This window comes from Scyliorhinus torazame, chromosome 5, assembly GCF_047496885.1.
Source record: "Scyliorhinus torazame isolate Kashiwa2021f chromosome 5, sScyTor2.1, whole genome shotgun sequence".
Taxonomy (NCBI): domain Eukaryota; kingdom Metazoa; phylum Chordata; class Chondrichthyes; order Carcharhiniformes; family Scyliorhinidae; genus Scyliorhinus; species Scyliorhinus torazame.
Window position 1 is genome coordinate 76,278,496 of NC_092711.1, and position 18,395 is coordinate 76,296,890.

Here is an 18,395-nt window from a genome sequence, read left to right on the forward strand (position 1 = left end):
TTGGTGTTTTGAAACAAAACTTTATTATTAACACAACATTAAACACTTTAACATCACACCCAAAAATAGCTTCCAATGACCCCGTAAACAACATTACTCAACACAATAAATACCCTTAATTACCATCTATATTCCCAAGTAAATAACAAGAAAGGAAAACCCTACAGCTCTCAATCCATCCCACATGCCAATGGCACAGAGTAATATTACTTTTCCAGAACAGATTTGACTCCTGTTAGAACCCCTGCAGACTCTATTATATAATCCCCACAGTACAGAAAGAGGCCATTCAGCCCAATGAGTCTGCACCAACCCTCTGAAAGAGCACCCTACCTAGCCACACTTGCCTGCACTATTCCTGTAACCCCACCTGGCCTGAACATCTCTGGACACCATGGGGCAATTTTTGCGTGGCCAATCCACTGAACCTGCATATCTTTGGACTGTGGGAGGAAACTGTAGTACCCGGTGGAAGCCCACACAGACACGGGGAGAAAGTGAAAACTCCACGCAGACAGTCACCCAAGGTCAGAATTGAACCCGAGTCCCTGGCGCTGTGAGACAGCTGTGCTAACCACCGTGTCAGCCTGGCTGGATGTCTTCTGGCAGGAATTCTTCAAAAAGCTGTTTCAAATGGTTTGTTTTCCCTTGTCCTCATACAATTCTGCTCTGCATTAAATACTATTATTCTCCTTTAACTATCTTACAGTGAGAGCAAAATACCTTTCTTGTGGTCCAAATGGTAGCCAGATCAGACCTCAACTCAAAATGCTTTCGCAAAATGTCTTGAATACCGTAGCTCCACCCAGCAATGACATCATATCCCAAGCTAAAAACAAATTAACTCCCAAGCTGAAAACACATTAAGTCCCCAGGGATTCCCCCTCGTAAAACAGCATTGCATTACCCCAGGCTGAAAACACATTAACTCCCCAGGGCTTCTCCCGAGTCAAACAACATTGCATTACCCCAGACTGAAAACACATTCCACTGGTTAATTTCACCTCCGGCTCCTAAAACTTTCTGGTCTTGCAAAACAAGATTCTTTTTAAAAACATGACTACAGCAGTCAGACACACTGTAACCCTAGCTGTTATCCCTTAAATTGCCAAATACTTATAATCTAATATATCTAAAATCCTGCATTTGTTACAGTGAGCCTGGCCACTGCCCAAGAGACTGGGACCATTCAGAGGGAGATAGAATATAGGAATTAGGAGCAGAGGCAGGCAATTCAGCACTTCGAGCCTGCTCCACCATTCAGTCAGATCATGGCTGATCTCTTCCTGGTTTCAAATCCACCTGTCGACATGTTCCTCATATCCCTCTAACCCGTTAAGATAAACAAAGATCTCGAGACAGACACCACCTTGAACTTTTGACAAGATCACCTGAAAGTCTATGAATGGGTTGTAATCATAGGGAACGTGTGCATGATAATGGGATACCAGTGTGAGTGGACAGATTTATTTATTAGGCGTGGATTAACTAACATGCGGATGTGCATAGTGAGTCTGGGCTGAAGAACAGGTCTCAAGACTTGCTCAGCGAATTGGACACTAGAACATCTCTAATGGTTCCTTCTCTTCCCCAATGATGAGAAACAATATCTCCAAGCATCCCGTCAAGCACCTTCCCTGTAATCGAGGTCACACTGATGAACCTGTCGTTCCCTGGCTCTGATTTGGAAAACGGGAACGACGTGAGCTATATTCCAATCTCGGAACAATCCCTGACTCTATTGAGCTTTTAACGATACGGGCAGTGGGCTCACAGAGTCAGACAAGGGGGAACTAGAGAGAGTTTTAACCTGTGGGCTAGTGGAAGGGAGGAAAGCAGCAGAGGCAGCTGATCAGTTTGTCGCATTCTTACTGACAAAGATGCTCCATGAGCTCCTCACACTTGTTGTTGGAGGTGAGGGTGGAGGAGACTGGGGAGAGGGAGAGACCTTTAAGGAAGGACCGTAGTGTGCATTTAACACAAATCCAATTTCACATTTATGTAGAATATTAACTCGGCTGAAGTTTGTTAACACAGAACATACAGTGCAGAAGGAGGCCATTCGGCCCATTGAGTCTGCACCAACCCACTTAAACCCTCACTTCCACCTTATCCCTGTAACCCAATAATCCCTCCTAACCTTTTTTGGTCACTAAGGGCAATTTATCATGGCCAATCTACCTAACCTGCATTTCTTTGGACTGTGGGAGGAAACCGGAGCATCTGGAGGAAACCCACGCAGACATTCCCAGCAGCGAATCGAACCTGGGACCCAGGTGCTATGAAGTCACAGTGCTAATCACTTGTGCTACCGTGCTGACATCAGCAGATATTACCGTGCTGCCATCAGCAGATATTACCATGCTAACATCAGCAAAAACAGAGCACAATGAACATGGTTCATGTCTGGATGTAACTGACAGCAAAATCCAATGACTGTCGTCATTTGTGAATTCGCTGGTGTGCCCGCAAGTTGGATGAATGACTGAATCCCTTCCCACAATCGGAGCAGGTGAACGGTCTCTCTCCCGTGTGAGTACGCTGGTGTACGGTGAGATGAGCTGATTCTCTGAACCTAGTCCCACAGTGAGAGCACCTGAACGGTCTCTCGTCAGTGTGAACACGTTGATGGGACATCAGATTGGTGGAACTTCTAAAGCACCTCCCACAGTCTGAGCATTTAAAAGGTCTTTCCTCAGTGTGCGCATGTTGATGGCGTATCAGTTCACTGGAACTTTTATAGCATTTCTCACAGTCCTGGCATTTAAAAGGTTTCTCCTCACTGTGAGTGCGCTGGTGTGCAGTGAGGGTAGACGATGTCTTGAACCTATTCCCACAGTGAGAGCAACTGAACGGTCTCTCGTCAGTGTGAACACGTTGATGGCGCATCAGTTCCCCAGAACTTTTGTAGCATTTCCCACAGTCTGGACATTTAAATGGTCTCTCAGTGGTGTGAGCTTGCTGGTGTCTCAGCAGGATGGATGACTGATTGAATCCCTTCCCACACTGGGAGCAGTTGAAAGGTCTCTCATTAGTGTGAACTCGCTGGTGTCTCAGCACGCTAGATGAGTGAGAGAATCCCTTCCCACAGTGGGAGCAGGTGAATGGCCTCTCCCCAGTGTGAGTTCGCTGGTGTACAGAGAGGTCACTCAATTGCCTGAACGCTGTCCCACAGTGAGAACACTTGAACGGTCTCTCATCAGTGTGAGTGCGCTGGTGTTTGGTGAGGGCGAAAGATGTCTTGAACCCACTCTCACAGTGAGAGCACCTGAACGGTCTCTCGTCAGTGTGGACACGTTGATGGGACATCAGTTCCCCAGAACTTTTATAGCACTTCCCGCAATCTGGACATTTAAAGGGTCTGTCGTCGGTGTGAACCCGCTGGTGTGCCAGCAGGTTAGATGACCTTGAGAATCCCTTCCCACACTCGGAGCAGGTGAAAGGCTTCTTCCCAGAGTAAACTCGCTGGTGTCTCAGCAGGTTGGATGAGTGAGGGATTCTGTTCCCAGACTCAGAGCAGGTGGATGGCCTCTCCGCAGTGTGAACTCGCTGGTGTCTCAGCATGTTGGATGACTGAGTGAATCCTTTCCCACAGTCGGAGCAGGTGAATGGTTTCTTCCCCGTGTGAATGCGGCAATGCTTTTCAAGATGAGATGGAGATCGGAATCCCTTCCTACACACTCCACATTTCCACAGTTTCTTCCCAGTGTGACTGCGCTTGTGTATCAACAGGTCAGATGATTGTCTGAATCCTCGTCCACACATGGAACACGTGTACAGTTCTTCTCCACTGGGAATGATTCCTTTACCTTCCATGTTCAAAATCCGATAATATTCCGGTCCCGAGAAAATGGGCAACTCTGTCTGATCCTGATGTGATGTTTGGGTTCAGTTTCCCAACTGCAAATCTCCTCTTCTAATATCCTGTGGAATTGATATAAAACAGAAAGAGTGAGTGAGAACCCACAAAAACACAAAGGCAGGTTGTAAAATTGAGCTGAATGAATCTGGTCATTTGTGGGGCCGACAGTGGGAAAAAGTGACCATGAAAACTGGATTATCATAAAAAACCCAACTGGTTCACTAATGTCTTTCAGGGAAGAAAATCTGCCACACAGTCTTGGCCCACACAGGATTCTGGCCAATATGTGGGAGAAGAGGACAAGAGAGAGAAGGGGCAGTGTGTAAGAACCAATGGGCAAAAGAGAGGGATTTTATTTATCTCTTGAGAGAATTTTGACAAACCCTCAATCTAACCACCCAGAGGATCACGGTATCAGGTGTATGTGGAAACCATCACCTCTAGTTTTTCTCCAACTCACACACCATCCTGATTCTGTGATATCCAGTACTGGATGAGCAGACATTTCCTCCAAATAAATATTGGGAAGTCCAAAGCCATTGTCATCAGACCCATCTACAAAGTCCATACCCTCACCAATGACTCCATTTCGCTCCCTGGTAACTGAGTCTGAACCAGACTGTTCAGTCATGGCAAAATATTTCAACCCAAACTGAGCTACCAGCCACATATCTACATTATCACTATTTTCATCTCAGTAACATCGCTCAACTCTATCTGAGTCTCAGCTCATTTGCTGCTGAGATTGTCATCCATTCTTCTGATACCTCGGGACTGAACTCTCCTAATGACTACCCCATAATCAGGGTAGTGGGTGCCTGGAACTCGCTACCGGAGGAGGTGGTGGAAGCAGGGACGATAGTGACATTTAAGGGGCATCTTGACAAATACATGAATAGGATGGGAATAGAGGGATACGGACCCAGGAAGTGTAGAAGATTGTAGTTTAGTCGGGCAGCATGGTTGGCACGGGCTTGGAGGGCCGAAGGGCCTGTTCCTGTGCTGTACATTTCTTTGTTCTTTGACTCATAGTCGTCTCCCACTACCGCGGTCAGTCAAGCAGAGAAATTCACAATATTTCCTCTGGCTGTCTGGTCCAGGATGACTGCTCATACTCCCTGTTGCACATTTCCCGTAGTCATCAGCAGTCTCTCGATTTGAGGATGATGTCTACTCAGGGTCTGTGTTTTTGCCATGGGTCTTCATGTGACTGCACAGACCTGCAGTTTTTTGGACACATGGGGCAGGACATCCGAAGAGGGAGTGGGAGTCACAGAGCAGGATGTGCTTCATGCTAAATTGACCCTTAGTACCCAAAGGTAACGTGGGCCTTGGTAGAGTGGTCTTTCAGATAGTCGGTGCAGACTCGATGGGCCGAATAGCCTCCTTCTGCACTGTCGGGATTCTTTAATGTGATTACAATGATCTCACTTTCGCTATAAGAATACACTCCCCATTCATTGAAAACATTGCCCCGTACAAAGATGGTGACTGCACATGCGTCCTCCTGCAGATTGACCCTATTAAAGATGGCGGTCTTTAAACCGGGCAGGTGAGGACCAGCTTTGTTCAAATGGGAGACTAGGAAGACTTTTTACGAAGTTTGTGCTTGCACAACATGGATACAAAAATACTCCACACACCTGGCAGATCAATCGGTGACTGCTTTCCGCAATTTTCCGTTTACCGGTCGCGGACCGAAGAAAAAACCGTCAACATTACCACATCACCATAACCGTAACTGCACCTGCGTCACTCACAGCCCGGCCCCGCCCCCTCATTCAATCCGATTGGTTGGAGGACCAGCCTCTCCCGCTCGGTCCTCCAGACCCGCCCCCTCTTTCTATTGGTCCAAAGCTTTATCAACCACACCTCTGACATTGTGATGTGGAGCATGCGCAGTGAGGCTCATGTCCAGGGACAGACTCTTCTTTGTCTCATCTTCAGGCGGATAAGCGGAGGCAGCGTTAAGAGCAGTGAGTGGGAGGGGAGGCTTCACAAACACCCAGTGGAGGCCTCAACACCCCCATTAACAAACTAGCGGCACCGCCTCAACACCCATCACAACGGCAGCTGCCGCTTTCTCCCGGTGCCGGGCCCCAGTGGACAAATGTGGCTTCAGGAAGGAAATGCAGCAATGGATTTCTCCAGGAGAAATTATCTTTAACTCACTTTACTGATCCTGGAGCAGGAGGAGAGAGTGGGGGCAATTTCTATCCTGCACTCTCACTGATGTAACGTAGATGGTCGAATTTAAATTCAGTGAATAATCTGAAATTCAAAACTCCATTCCGTATTAATGACCTTGAAACCATTGTGGTGAGTTTGTGGGAAAGGGGAAACTGTGGGACTGGGATTTGCAGCTTTGGGAAATGAGAGAAACAATTACTCCCCAGGGACGAGAATTATCTGTTCTGAATTTCTGACCTGTGTAAACTGATTTTACAGGGTTACAAGGAATGGATTGACAGACTGGAAGCTCAAATCAATCATCACATCAAGATCTGACTCACTCAATTGATCAGGATCTGAATGTCATCAACTTTTGAATGTGGAAGGATAAATGTTTGTTCTGTCTGTGGGAAAATATTTCAACCATCAGTGTGACTGGAAAAGCACAAAGACACACACACCCGAGTGAGAGTGTTCCAGTGAACTGACTGTGGAAAGAGCTTTAACCAGTTACTCAGCCTGAAAAACATCACACCCTGACAGTGAGGATAAACTGTACACGTGTCCTGTGTGTGGAAGAAGCTTCAACTGATCGTCCCAAATGGAGAGACACAAGGACGCCAGCACCATTGAGAAACTGGAAATGTGGGGTTTGTGGGAAGGGATTCAGTTACCCTTCTGAACTGGAAACTCATCACCGCAGTCACACTGGGGAGAGACCATTCACCTGTTCCGAGTGTGGAAAGGGATTCACTCGACTAACACATCTAACTGCACACCAACTTGTTCACTCTGACAGGAGACCTTTCAAATGTTCCGATTGTGAGAAGAGCTTTAAAAACAAATTTAATCTTCTGACACACCAGCGAGTTCACACTGGGGAGAGGCCGTTCACTTGCTCCGAGTGTGGGAAGGAATTTGCTCAGTTATCCAGCCTTCTGATACACCAGAGAATGCACACTGGAGAGAAACCATTCACCTGTCCTGAGTGTGGGGTGACATTCGCTCAGTTATGCAAACTGTTGGATCATCAGCGGGTTCACACTGGGGAGAGACCATTCACCTGCTGTGTGTGTGGCAAGGGATTCGCTCAGTCATCCACCCTGCTGAGATTTCACTTTCTCAACACTGACACTTTAGATCAAATCCCAATTGTTCTCTTCTCTTGTAGCTGGTGTGTGGAGAAGATCATGTTCACTGTAGATCTGTCAGCACAGAAATTGCACTGTGCTTCTGGATACACTCAGTCTGCACGTCGATGAATCTTTTAAACATGACTTTAGTGAAGGTCTTCTCAGCATTGTTAAGGAGTGAGATGGCCCTGCAGATGTTGCAGTCTCCACTGTCACTGCTGTTTTTGAAAATGTGATGATTTTTGCGTCACACATTTTCTATGAAATGGATTCTACCTCCCAAGGGACGGCTGTGGTAAGGAAGGTGTGATATTCGATGGAACTTTCTGTGTGTGAGCAGTTCAGCTGGAATTCCAACTTTGCCGGGTGCCTTTCTGCTTGCTCCGTAACCAAGGGCCTTTTCCAGCTCAAGTGATGAGGGTTCCTTGTCCAACTCAACCAGGACAGGAAGCTGCAAGAGAGTCAAACAGAGACTGGGAGGTGTCTGTCTCACAGGAGTACAGCTCACAGTCATGTTCAACCCAACGGGACATCTGTTTACTTCTGGCAGTGAGAACTTCACCATCTGCTGATTTCAGGTGGGCAACCTTGGTGAAAGCAGAAACAAGTGATGTCTTGATCCCATCAAACACAGTAGATTTCAGAGGCAATTCACATTTTGTGATGTAGACTGATCCAGCGATTATTTCACACATTCTCCCGGTCTTTTACAGAACTAACTTGGCTACTTTCACGAGATGGTGTTCTAGCTCAGGCATTTTCGTGACCCGCGGGTGGGGGAGTCACGGAGCCGTCCGTCGCGGCACTCCCGATTGTGCAGATTTGTGGGCAACAGCCACAGCAGCCGGCTTTCAACAATGCCAGCTGCGAGCGGCCTTCAAAAAGGCCACGACCATATAAAAAAAGAGACCACACTGCCCATGCGTCACTGCCCATGCGTCCCCGCTCATCGGTACGCAAGCGGAGAAGTTTGCTCACGCGCACCGATAAGCAGGCACACATATGCAGTGCGCCTGCATTTTTTAAAATATGGTCACGGCCTTTTTGAAGGCCGCTCACAGCCCACATTGTTAAAAGCCGGCTGCTGCGGCTTTTGCCCATGCATTTGTGCAATCGGAGTCACAGAAGATTTAAAAAAAAAAATTCTATGTAATCTTCCTGCCTGAAGGGAGGTAGAGAGCAGGTCACGCCCCCCGAATGCCGACCTCACGTGCTTTGGGCCCGGTTGAGAGTCCTCCATTTTGTCAGCAGCAAACAAGGTAAGAAAAAATGGTGGGTCGCGAAGGTCGGCCGGCGTGGGTCCCTAAGGTTGGCCGGTTGGTAAAAATGGGTCCCTGGAAAAAAAGTTTGAAAAACACTGTTCTGGCTGTTAGGTTTAAGTTGTACATCAGGTCAGCTTTACTTTTTACTTCAATGACAGATGTCATCTCTGTTAAGTGGCTCTCAAACCAGTCTGTATTGAAAGTCAGAGAGATCTAGGTATACAGGTCAACAGGTCACTGAAAGGGGCAACATAGGTGGAGAAGGTAGTCAAGAAGGCATACGGCATGCTTGCCTTCATTGGCCGGGGCATTGAGTATAAAAATTGGCAAGTCATGTTGCAGCTGTATAGAACCTTAGTTAGGCCACACTTGGGAGTATAGTGTTCAATTCTGGTCACCACACTACCAGAAGGATGTGGAGACTTTAGAGAGGGCGCAGAAGAGATTTACCAGAATGTTGCCTGGTATGTAGGGCGTTAGCTATGAGGAGCGGTTGAATAAACTTGGTTTGTTCTCACTGGAACGACGGGGGTTGAGGGGCAACCTGATAGAGGTTTACAAAATTATGAGGGGCACAGACAGAGTGGATAGTCAGAGGCTTTTCCCCAGGGTAGAGGGGTCAATTACTAGGGTGCATAGGTTTAAGGTGCGAGGAGCAAGGTTTAGAGTAGATGTACGAGGCAAGTTTTTTTACACAGAGGGTAGGGGATGCCTGGAACTCGCTACCGGAGGAGGTGGTGGAAGCAGGGACGATAGTGACATTTAAGGGGCATCTTGACAAATACATGAATAGGATGGGAATAGAGGGATACGGACCCAGGAAGTGTAGAAGATTGTAGTTTAGTCGGGCAGCATGGTCGGCACAGGCTTGGAGGGCCGAAGGGCCTGTTCCTGTGCTGTACTTTTCTTTGTTCTTTGTTCCACCGTTACCAAATGTTGCTGCTGCTGTGTCAGAAATGATTCAACTCCGTGACTTCCAAACTTCATCAATAACAATGTTGCTGTTCAGTGATTATGTACATTTTCACAGTGCCTGTAAAATATTTAACTGTTTTGTTTTGCTTCCTTCACAATTTAATTTCCTAATGGACATAACACTGAAGAAGTCAGTAAGAATTGTCAGGAAAGATTAACCTGCTGATTGGAGATGTTGATCAGTGGAACCGTTCAGACACGGATTTGCATCAAAGATCAATTTAGGATTGAAGTACAAGTTCATAATTTTACTGTAAAGGTGCTCCTGTTGACAGTTCTTGAATATAGGAGAAAAAACACAGGCGCTGCTTTTAAAAAGGGGCATTTTTAAAATCAGTGACATCTCCAGAATATTAAACTGCAGCCAGTTGAAGAGATTGTTAACATCAGCAGAATCAAACCAGATATTGTCAGACTATCAATCCTGGATGTGATTAGCAGCAGCAAAACAGCAGATTCCAGTCCCTGCACTCACTTGTGAACTCGCTGGTGTCTCAGCAGGTGTTGGGACCGAGTGAATCTCCTCTCACACACAGAACAGATGAACGGCCTTTCCCCGGTGTGAACGCGTCAATGAATTTCCAGCCGGGATGAAGAACTGAATCCTTTACCCCAGTCCTCACATTTCCACGGTTTCTCCATGGCGCCTGTTTCCTCGTATCTCTCCAGTTTGGACAATCAGTTGAAGCTTTGTCCGCACACACAGCACGAGTACGCTTCTTTCCCTTTGCGAGTCGTGCGATGATTTTAACAGGCGGTTTAACTGTTTAAAGCTCTTTGTACAGTCAGTGTACTGGAACACTCACTCCAGTGTGTGTCTTGATGCTTTTCCAGTCACAGATGTTATAAATGGTGTCGCACTGACAGAACACAAACATGTCTCCTCCGGAATTCAATTTCTGATATTGAGGCCGTTGTGACTCAGTGACTTTGTCAGACCATGCAGTTCGAGCTTCCTGTTTGTAAATCCACCAAATCTATTACCCTGGAAAAGGAGTTTACAAAACTTGAGAAATTTTGAACATATAATTCTATTTTCCATGAAAGATATTTTCTTCATTTGTACCTGTAAAGCAGTAAATCCTAATCCCATGCACTCTCTCACCTCCCTTGCTGGATGCAAATCTCAGGGTGACTAACAGTCCCATATTTTACTGGAATGTATTTGTGTCCACTGTCCCAGGCTGCATGCTGCCTGGATGTTGTCTGTCATACAAATTGGACCTTTCTCAATGCACAGAACCATGTTCCTTACTGTTTCTGTGTACCAACAGCTCTGGCAGACACTTACCCCAGGCGGACTGGTCCCAGCTCTGGCAGAATGCCAGCCTTTCAGTGCAGGCTGTGCCTTAATTTTCACCATGAGAATTGGTCAGCCCGGCAAACCCTGCACACCACCTTCACAATTCTTTTCCTTACAGCTCACCCTCTCCCTCCCCTCTGACTGGGTTCAGTTCTCAAACCCCTCTGTGCAAAGTGAGAATAAAATCAATTAATCAATCATCATTTTGCCTCCTGGTCATTGGGACCCTGAAGCCCCGCCCACTCGATGTTCCTTCACCAAGATGGCTGCCCTTGAAGCCAACAATCCCCAGGAGCTGGAAATCCAGGGGCTGCAGGTTCTTATTGGGGTTTTGGGGCCTCCAGCGGGTGTTTGTGAATCCTCCCTGACCACCTGACAGGGTTTCCTCCCTTTCCAGAGATCAGAGTCCTCCTTGATTTGAGTGCAAAGTGTAAACTCTTATTTCTTGTCCCCCTCCTCCATCCTGATATGAACCATCCTCCAGTGGCAGAAGCAGGATGGTGCCCGTTAACCTGGGCCTGTTCCCGGGAGGGAGGGAGAAGCCCCGCAGCTGCAAACCAGGGAGCTGACAATGATTGTGAAGAGTTTGCGGATCCACAAAGTGTTTCCAAATCCTCCCACCCACCGCCTGACGCTGACTCCGCTTCTCCAGGACAAACAAGTGGCGAAATCCATGTCCAGCAGCCGCACTGCGCGTGCTCCGGATCACAATGCCCGGGGGTGATTGACGGCAGCTCCAGACCAATAGGAACAGGGGGCGGGTCTGGAGGACAGAGCGCGAGCGGCTGATCCTCCAGCCAATCAGAGTGAATGAGGGGCGGGGCTGATCTGGATCTCCCTCATTGGCTGAGACTCTGCATCTTTTGAGTTCTTCCCATTGGCCATGTGGGAGCGGGTTCCAAAAACCTAATTTCATCCCTGAGATGTGTTGACCAATGGGAAGGATTGGCGGACCGGATGGACTCTGGTCCTCCAGCCAATCAGACTGCGGGCTGTGTGTGAATGAAGTTTGAGCTTCACACAGACACTGAAACTGAATTGCTGATTTCCGGCAGCATTTCGTGTTTGGGATCTGGGTTCAATTCAGTGTGGAGTTTGCACATTCTCCCTCTGTCTGCGTGGGTTCCCTCCGTTGTGTTCCAGTTTTTACCCACCATCCAAAGATGTGCAGGTTAGGTGGATTGGCTATGCTAAATGGCCCCTCAGTGCCCAAAAAAAGGTTAGGTGGGTTACAGGGATAGGGTGGAGGCATGATCTTAAGTAGGGTGCTCTTTCCGAGAGCTGTGCAGGCTTAATGGGTCGAATAGCCTTCTTCTGCACTGTAAATTCTATGATTCTGTTGGACTTTCGCTCTCAGTCTGATCCGATGGATCTGTCTGGGGGTATTTCCCTTGTACAGTTTAGTGTTTGGGTATTTTAGGGAACAGGTAGAACTTCCTTGGTTCTACCGGTTGTTTTTGGTTAATGTGTCTGGAGTCTTTGAGTTCTTCCAGTCCATCTCCAATTCTCCTTCCTCTCTCGGGTATATGGGTCGAGGTAATTTAGTGTTGTGATTAGTGTTGTTTAGTTGTCTGTCTGTCTCCAGCAGGTATTGTTGTCTCTCGATAATGACTGTGCTGCTATCCTGGTCTTATGAACATATCCGTGTTGGATCCAAGCTCCTGGATTGTCTGTCTTTCTCTCCGGGTAAGATTCTGTTTGTCTCTTGTACTTCACTGTGACAGGGCAGAGACCTGATTGAAGGATTCAAACATGGGAGTTCTGGGAAAGATGGGCAAGGATTTGGGAGTTGGCAACATGTTTAAAGAGTTTGGAGAGGAGAGGGAGGTTGAAAATACGGCAGTAATTTGTAAGGATGGCAGGGTCAAGGGTTTGTTTTATTGAGGAGGGGGTGATGATGGCAGATTTGAAGGACAGAGGGACAGTGACTGAAGAGACAGAAAGCTGATCAGTAGTTCAGTGGGAAAAGGGTCGATGGAGCAGGAGCTGGGTCTCATGGACAAGATGAGCTCTGAGAGGGCATGAGGGGAGTTGGGAGAGAAACTAGAGAAAGATGTGGGTTCAGTGCTCGGGAAAGGATGAAATTTAGAGACAGTTTGGTCCGGTGGGCTCGTGGAAGGGAGGGAAGCAGCAGAGGCAGCTGATCGGATTTACTCAATCTCAGTCACAAAGAAGCTCCACAAGCTCCTCACACTTCTTGTTGGAGGTGAGGATGGAAGAGACAGGGGAGAGCGAGAGTACTTCAAAAGGAACTAACTTGTGTCAGATATTAAAAAGTATCAACACTGCGTATGTAACACAAATCTAATTTATTTGACTTTTAGCCAGAATATTAGCCCCTGTAAATGGGCTGGAGTTTGTTATCAGCAGAAAGAGACTCAAATGAACGTGGTTCAGTCCTGAATGTGAGGAACAGCAAATTTCAATCACTGTGGTTACTTGTGGCCTCGTTGGTGTCTCAGCAGGTGGGATGAGTCAGTGAATCCCTTCCCACACTCGGAGCAGGTGAGTGGTCTCTCCCCAGTGTGAATTCGCTGGTGCTTCCGCAGTGCGGATGACTCAGTGAATCCCTTCCCACAGTTGGAGCAGGTGAATGGCCTTTCTCCAGTGTGAATTCGCTGATGTACAGTGAGGTGAGATGATTGTCTGAACCCAGTCCCGCAGTGAGAGCACCTGAATGGCCTCTCCCCAGTGTGAACTGGCTGGTGTCTCTGCAAATCGGATGACTGAGTGAATCGCTTCCCACACTTGGAGCAGATGAACGGTCTCTCCCCAGTGTGAACTCGCCGGTGTCCCAGCAGGGCCGATGACCGAGTGAATCTCTTCCCACACCAGGAGCAGGCGAATGGTCTCTCCCCAGTGTGAATTCGCTGATGTGCAGTGAGGTGAGATGATTGTCTGAATCCAGTCCCGCAGTGAGAGCACCTAAACGGTCTCTCGTCACTGTGGACACGTTGATGGCGCATCAGATCCCCAGAACCTTTATAGCACTTCCCGCACTCTGGACATTGAAACTGTCTCTCATCAGTGTGAACTCGCTGATGCTTCTGCAGGTTGGATGAAATAGCAAATCCCTTCCCACACTCTGAACAGGTGAATGGCCTCTCCCCAGTGTGAATTCGCTGGTGACTCAGCAGGTCGGATGACTGAGTGAATCCCTTCCCACACTTTGAGCAGGTGAATGGTCTCTCCCTAGTGTGAACTTGCCGGTGTCTCAGCAAGTCGGATGACTGAGTGAATCCCTTCCCACACTTGGAGCAGGTGAATGGTCTCTCCCCAGTGTGGCTGTGTTGATGAGTTTCCAGCTTGGATGGGGAAATGAATCCTTTCCCACAGTCCCCACATTTCCACAGTTTCTCCCCAGTGTGACTGCATTTGTGGCTTGTAAGGCCTGATGATCGAACAAATCCTCGTCCACACACACAACACGTGTACGGTTTCTCCCCACTGTGAATGCTGCTTTTTCCTTCCATGTTCAAAGTACGATGATATTCAGCAATGATAAATTGACGACTCTGTCAGACCCTGATGTGATGTTTGGTTTGAGTTTCCGGACTTTGAAGCCTCCAATTCGAACACCCTGTGAAATTGATTGAAAACAGAAAATAGGGAGTGAGAGAGAACCCACAAAAACAGGTTGTGAAATTGAGCTGAACGAATCTGGTCATTTGTGGGGCCGGAACTAAGAAAAAGTGACCATGAAAACTGCTGGATTGTCATAAAAACCCAACTGGCCTCTTCGGGAGGAGAAAGAGGCGAATAGGGATTTTGTATATCTACAAGAGAGTAGTTGGCAAAGCAAATTATTCGACCTTGAGCTTCATGAACAGTAATATTGATACCAAAACGATGCTTCCGGTGGCACAGTGATTAGCACTGCTGCCTCACAGCACCTGGGACCCGGGTTCAATTCCGGCCTTGATGACTGTCTGTGTGGAGTTTGCACTTTCTCCCCGTGTCTGCGTGGGTTTCCACCCAGTGCTCAGGTTTCCTCCAACAGTCTAAAGAAGGACAGCTTTGATGGATTGGCCTTGATAAATTGCCCCTTAGTGTCCAGGGATGTACAGGTTAGGTGGGGCTATGGGGTTATAGGGCCAGGGTAGGGGTGTGGGCCCAGGCAGGGTGTCCTTTCGATTGGATTGGATTGGATTTGTTTATTGTCACGTGTACCGAGGTACAGAGAAAAGTATTTTTCTGCGAGCAGCTCAACAGATCATTAAGTACATGAGAAGAAAAGGGAATAAAAGAAAATACATAATAGGACAACACAAGATATACGATGTAACTACATAAGCACTGGCATCGGATGAAGCATACAGGGTGTAGTGTTAATGAGGTCAGTCCATAAGAGGGTCATTTAGGAGTCTGGTGACAGTGGGGAAGAAGCTGTTTATGAGTCTGTTCATGCGTGTTCTCAGACTTCTGTATCTCCTGCCCGATGGAAGAAGTTGGAACAGTGAGTAAGCCGGGTGGGAGGGATCTTTGATTATGCTGCCCGCTTTCCTCAGGCAGTGGGAGGTGTAGATGGAGTCAATGGATGGGAGGCAGGTTTGTGAGATGGACTGGGCGGTGTTCACGACTCTCTGAAGTTTCTTGCGGTCCTGGGCCGAGCAGTTGCCATACCAGGCTGTGATGCAGCTCGATAGGATGCTTTCTATGGTGCATCTGTAAAAGTTGGTAAGGGTCAATGTGGACATGCTGAATTTCCTTAGTTTCCTGAGGAAGTATAGGCGCTGTTGTGCTTTCTTGGTGGTAGCGTCGACGTGGGAGTGGTAGCACGACCTTTCAGTGAATAGGTGCAGACTTGATGGGCTGAATGCTCTGCAGGAATTCTATGGTTCTAATTCTATGCTATGAATCTTTATAAAGCTCTGGTCACCACTCTTCAGGAAGAATGTGAAGGTTCTTGGAGAAGGTGCAGAGGAGATTTCCCAGAATGGTTCCAGCAAAGGAGGTTGAGGGGAGATTTGATTCAGGGACACAAGATTACGCCAGGTTTCCATCGGGTGGACAAAGAAACTCTATTTCCATTCACTGGTTGTACAAGCAGTCGGGACACAGATTTAAAGTTTTGGGTAAAGCCTGGATTGAATTATACAAGATCCTGAGGGGTCTTGACAGGGTGGATGTGGCGAGGATGTTTCCTCTTGTGGGAGAATCTAGAACGAGGGCATCACTGTTGCAAAATAAGGAGTCACCCATTTAAAATGGAGATGAGAATTTCTTTCTCGAGAGTTGGAAAACTTTGGAACGCCTGCCGGAAAAGGCAGCGGAAGCAGAGTCCTTGAATATTTTTAAGGCAGAGCTGGATAGATTCTTGATGAGCAAGGGGGTGAAAGGTCATCAGGGGTAGGCAGGAATGTGGAGTTGAGGTTAGAATGAGATCAGCCGCAATCGTATTGAATGCGGAGCAGGCTCGAGGGGCCGAGTGGCCTGTTCAGAGTTTGTATGTAAAAGTTACAGGAGATAGAACATAGAAAAATACAGCACAGAACAGGCCCTTTGGCCCACGATGTTGTGCCGAACCTTTGTCCTAGATTAATCATAGATTATCATTGAATTTACAGTGCAGAAGGAGGCCATTCGGCCCACTGAGTCTGCACCGGCTCTTGGAAAGAGCACCCTACCCAAGGTCAACACCTCCACCCAACACTAAGGGCAATTTTGGACACTAAGGGCAATTTATCATGGCCAATCCACCTAACCTGCACATCTTTGGACTGTGGGAGGAAACCGGAGCACCCGGAGGAAACCCACGCAGACACAGGGAGGATGTGCAGACTCCGCACAGACAGTGACCCAAGCTGGAATCGAACCTGGGACCCTGGAGCTGCGAAGCAATTGTGCTATCCACAATGCTACCATGCTGCCTATATCATTTTACCGTAATCCATGTACCTATCCAATAGCTGCTTGAAGGTCCCTAATGTTTCCGACTCAACTACTTCCACAGGCAGTGCATTCCATGCCCCCACTACTCTCTGCGTAAAGAACCTACCTCTGACATCCCCCCTATATCTTCCACCATTCACCTTAAATTTATGTCCCCTTGTAATGGTTTGTTCCACCCGGGGAAAAAGTCTCTGACTGTCTATCTATTCCCCTGATCATCTTATAAACCTCCATCAAGTCGCCCCTCATCCTTCTCCGTTCTAATGACAAAAGGCCTAGCACCCTCAACCTTTCCTCGTAAGACCTACTCTCCATTCCAGGCAACATCCTGGTAAATCTCTTCGCACCTTTTCCAAAGCTTCCACATCCTTCCTAAAATGAGGCGACCAGAACTGTACACTGTCCTCCAAATGTGGCCTTACCAAAGATTTGTACAGCTGCATCATCACCTCACGGCTCTTAAATTCAATCCCTCTGTTAATGAACGCTAGCACACCATAGGCCTTCTTCACAGCTCTATCCACTTGAGTGGCAACTTTCAAAGATCTATGAACATAGACCCCAAGATCTCTCTGCTCCTCCACATTGCCAAGAACTCTACCGTTAACCCTGTATTCCGCATTCATATTTGTCCTTCCAAAATGGACAACCTCACACTTTTCAGGCTTAAACTCCATCTGCCACTTCTCAGCCCAGCTCTGCATTCTATCTATGTCTCTTTGCAGCCGACAACAACTCTCCTTACTATCCACAACTCCACCAATCTTCGTATCGTCTGCAAATTTACTGACCCACCCTTCAACTCCCTCATCCAAGTCATTAATGAAAATCACAAACAGCAGAGGACCCAGAATTGATCCCACTGGGATCCAGGCTGAATATTTGCCATCCACCACCACTCTCTGACTTCTATCGGTTAGCCAGTTCGTTATCCAACTGGCCAAATTTCCCACTATCCCATGCCTCCTTACTTTCTGCAGAAGCCTACCATGGGGAACCTTATCAAATGCCTTACTAAAATCCATGTACACTACATCCACTGCTTTACCTTCATCCACATGCTTGGTCACCTCCTCAAAGAATTCAATAAGATTTGTAAGGCAAGACCTACCCCTCACAAATCCGTGCTGACTATCCCTAATCAAGCAGTGTCTTTCCAGATGCTCAGAAATCCTATCCTTCAGTACCCTTTCCATTACTTTGCCTACCACCGAAGTAAGACGAACTGGCCTTAGGTTATCCCTAGTCCCTTTTTTAAACAGGGGCACGACATTCGCCACACTCCAATCCCCTGGTACCACCCCTGTTGACAGTGAGGACGAAAAGATCATTGCCAACGGCTCTGCAATTTCATCTCTTGCTTCCCATAGAATCCTTGGATATATCCCGTCAGGCCCGGGGACTTGTCTAACCTCAAATTTTTCAAAATGCCCAACACATCTTCCCTCCTAATAAGTATTCCCTCGAGCTTACCAGTCTGTTTCACACTGTCCTCTCCAACAATATGGCCCCTCTCATTTGTAAATACAGAAGAAAAGTACTCGTTCAAGACCTCTCCTATCTCTTCAGACTCAAAACACAATCTCCCCCTACTGTCCTTGATCGGACCTACGCTCGCTCTAGTCATTCTCATATTTCTCACATATGTGTAAAAGGCCTTGGTGTTTTCCTTGATCCTACCCGCCAAAGATTGTTCATGCCCTCTCTTAGCTCTCCTAATCCCCTTCTTCAGTTCCCTCCTGGCTATCTTGTATCCCTCCAACGCCCTGTCTGAATCTTGTTTCCTCAGCCTTACA

The 18,395-nt window shown here is 47.4% G+C and overlaps 3 protein-coding genes and 1 long non-coding RNA gene across 7 annotated transcripts in view; 2 read left to right on the plus strand and 2 right to left on the minus strand.

The window, feature by feature from the left end:
* Positions 1-18,395, plus strand: part of LOC140422624 (uncharacterized) — a 92,954-nt gene that overhangs the window by 60,391 nt on the left and 14,168 nt on the right. The gene's annotated exons all lie outside the window — the stretch shown is intronic.
* Positions 1-18,395, minus strand: part of LOC140421377 (uncharacterized) — a 24,595-nt gene continuing 6,200 nt past the window's right edge. Inside the window, exons 1-2 of one of the 3 annotated variants that reach the window (XM_072506046.1) lie at positions 5,506-5,730; positions 2-3,924 (exon numbers count right to left, since the gene is read on the minus strand). In XM_072506046.1, coding sequence (XP_072362147.1) covers positions 2,443-3,816 — 1,374 coding nt within the window. In that variant the 5' untranslated portion in view covers positions 3,817-3,924; positions 5,506-5,730 and the 3' untranslated portion in view covers positions 2-2,442. Of the gene's footprint in view, positions 3,925-5,505; positions 5,731-18,395 lie in introns of those variants that run through there. The other 2 variants (XM_072506048.1, XM_072506047.1) reach the window with 2 other exon arrangements.
* LOC140421402 (uncharacterized) overlaps positions 5,794-18,395 on the plus strand; it is a 16,459-nt gene continuing 3,857 nt past the window's right edge. The window contains exons 1-3 of the long non-coding RNA XR_011946735.1: positions 5,794-7,745; positions 12,293-12,393; positions 13,032-13,212. This is a non-coding gene — a long non-coding RNA (uncharacterized lncRNA). The remainder of the gene's footprint in view (positions 7,746-12,292; positions 12,394-13,031; positions 13,213-18,395) is intronic.
* Positions 13,000-18,395, minus strand: part of LOC140421383 (uncharacterized) — a 17,496-nt gene continuing 12,100 nt past the window's right edge. For both annotated transcript variants that reach the window (XM_072506053.1, XM_072506052.1), the window contains exon 2: positions 13,000-14,287. In XM_072506053.1, the coding sequence (XP_072362154.1) occupies positions 13,143-14,180 (1,038 nt within the window). In that variant the 5' untranslated portion in view covers positions 14,181-14,287 and the 3' untranslated portion in view covers positions 13,000-13,142. The remainder of the gene's footprint in view (positions 14,288-18,395) is intronic.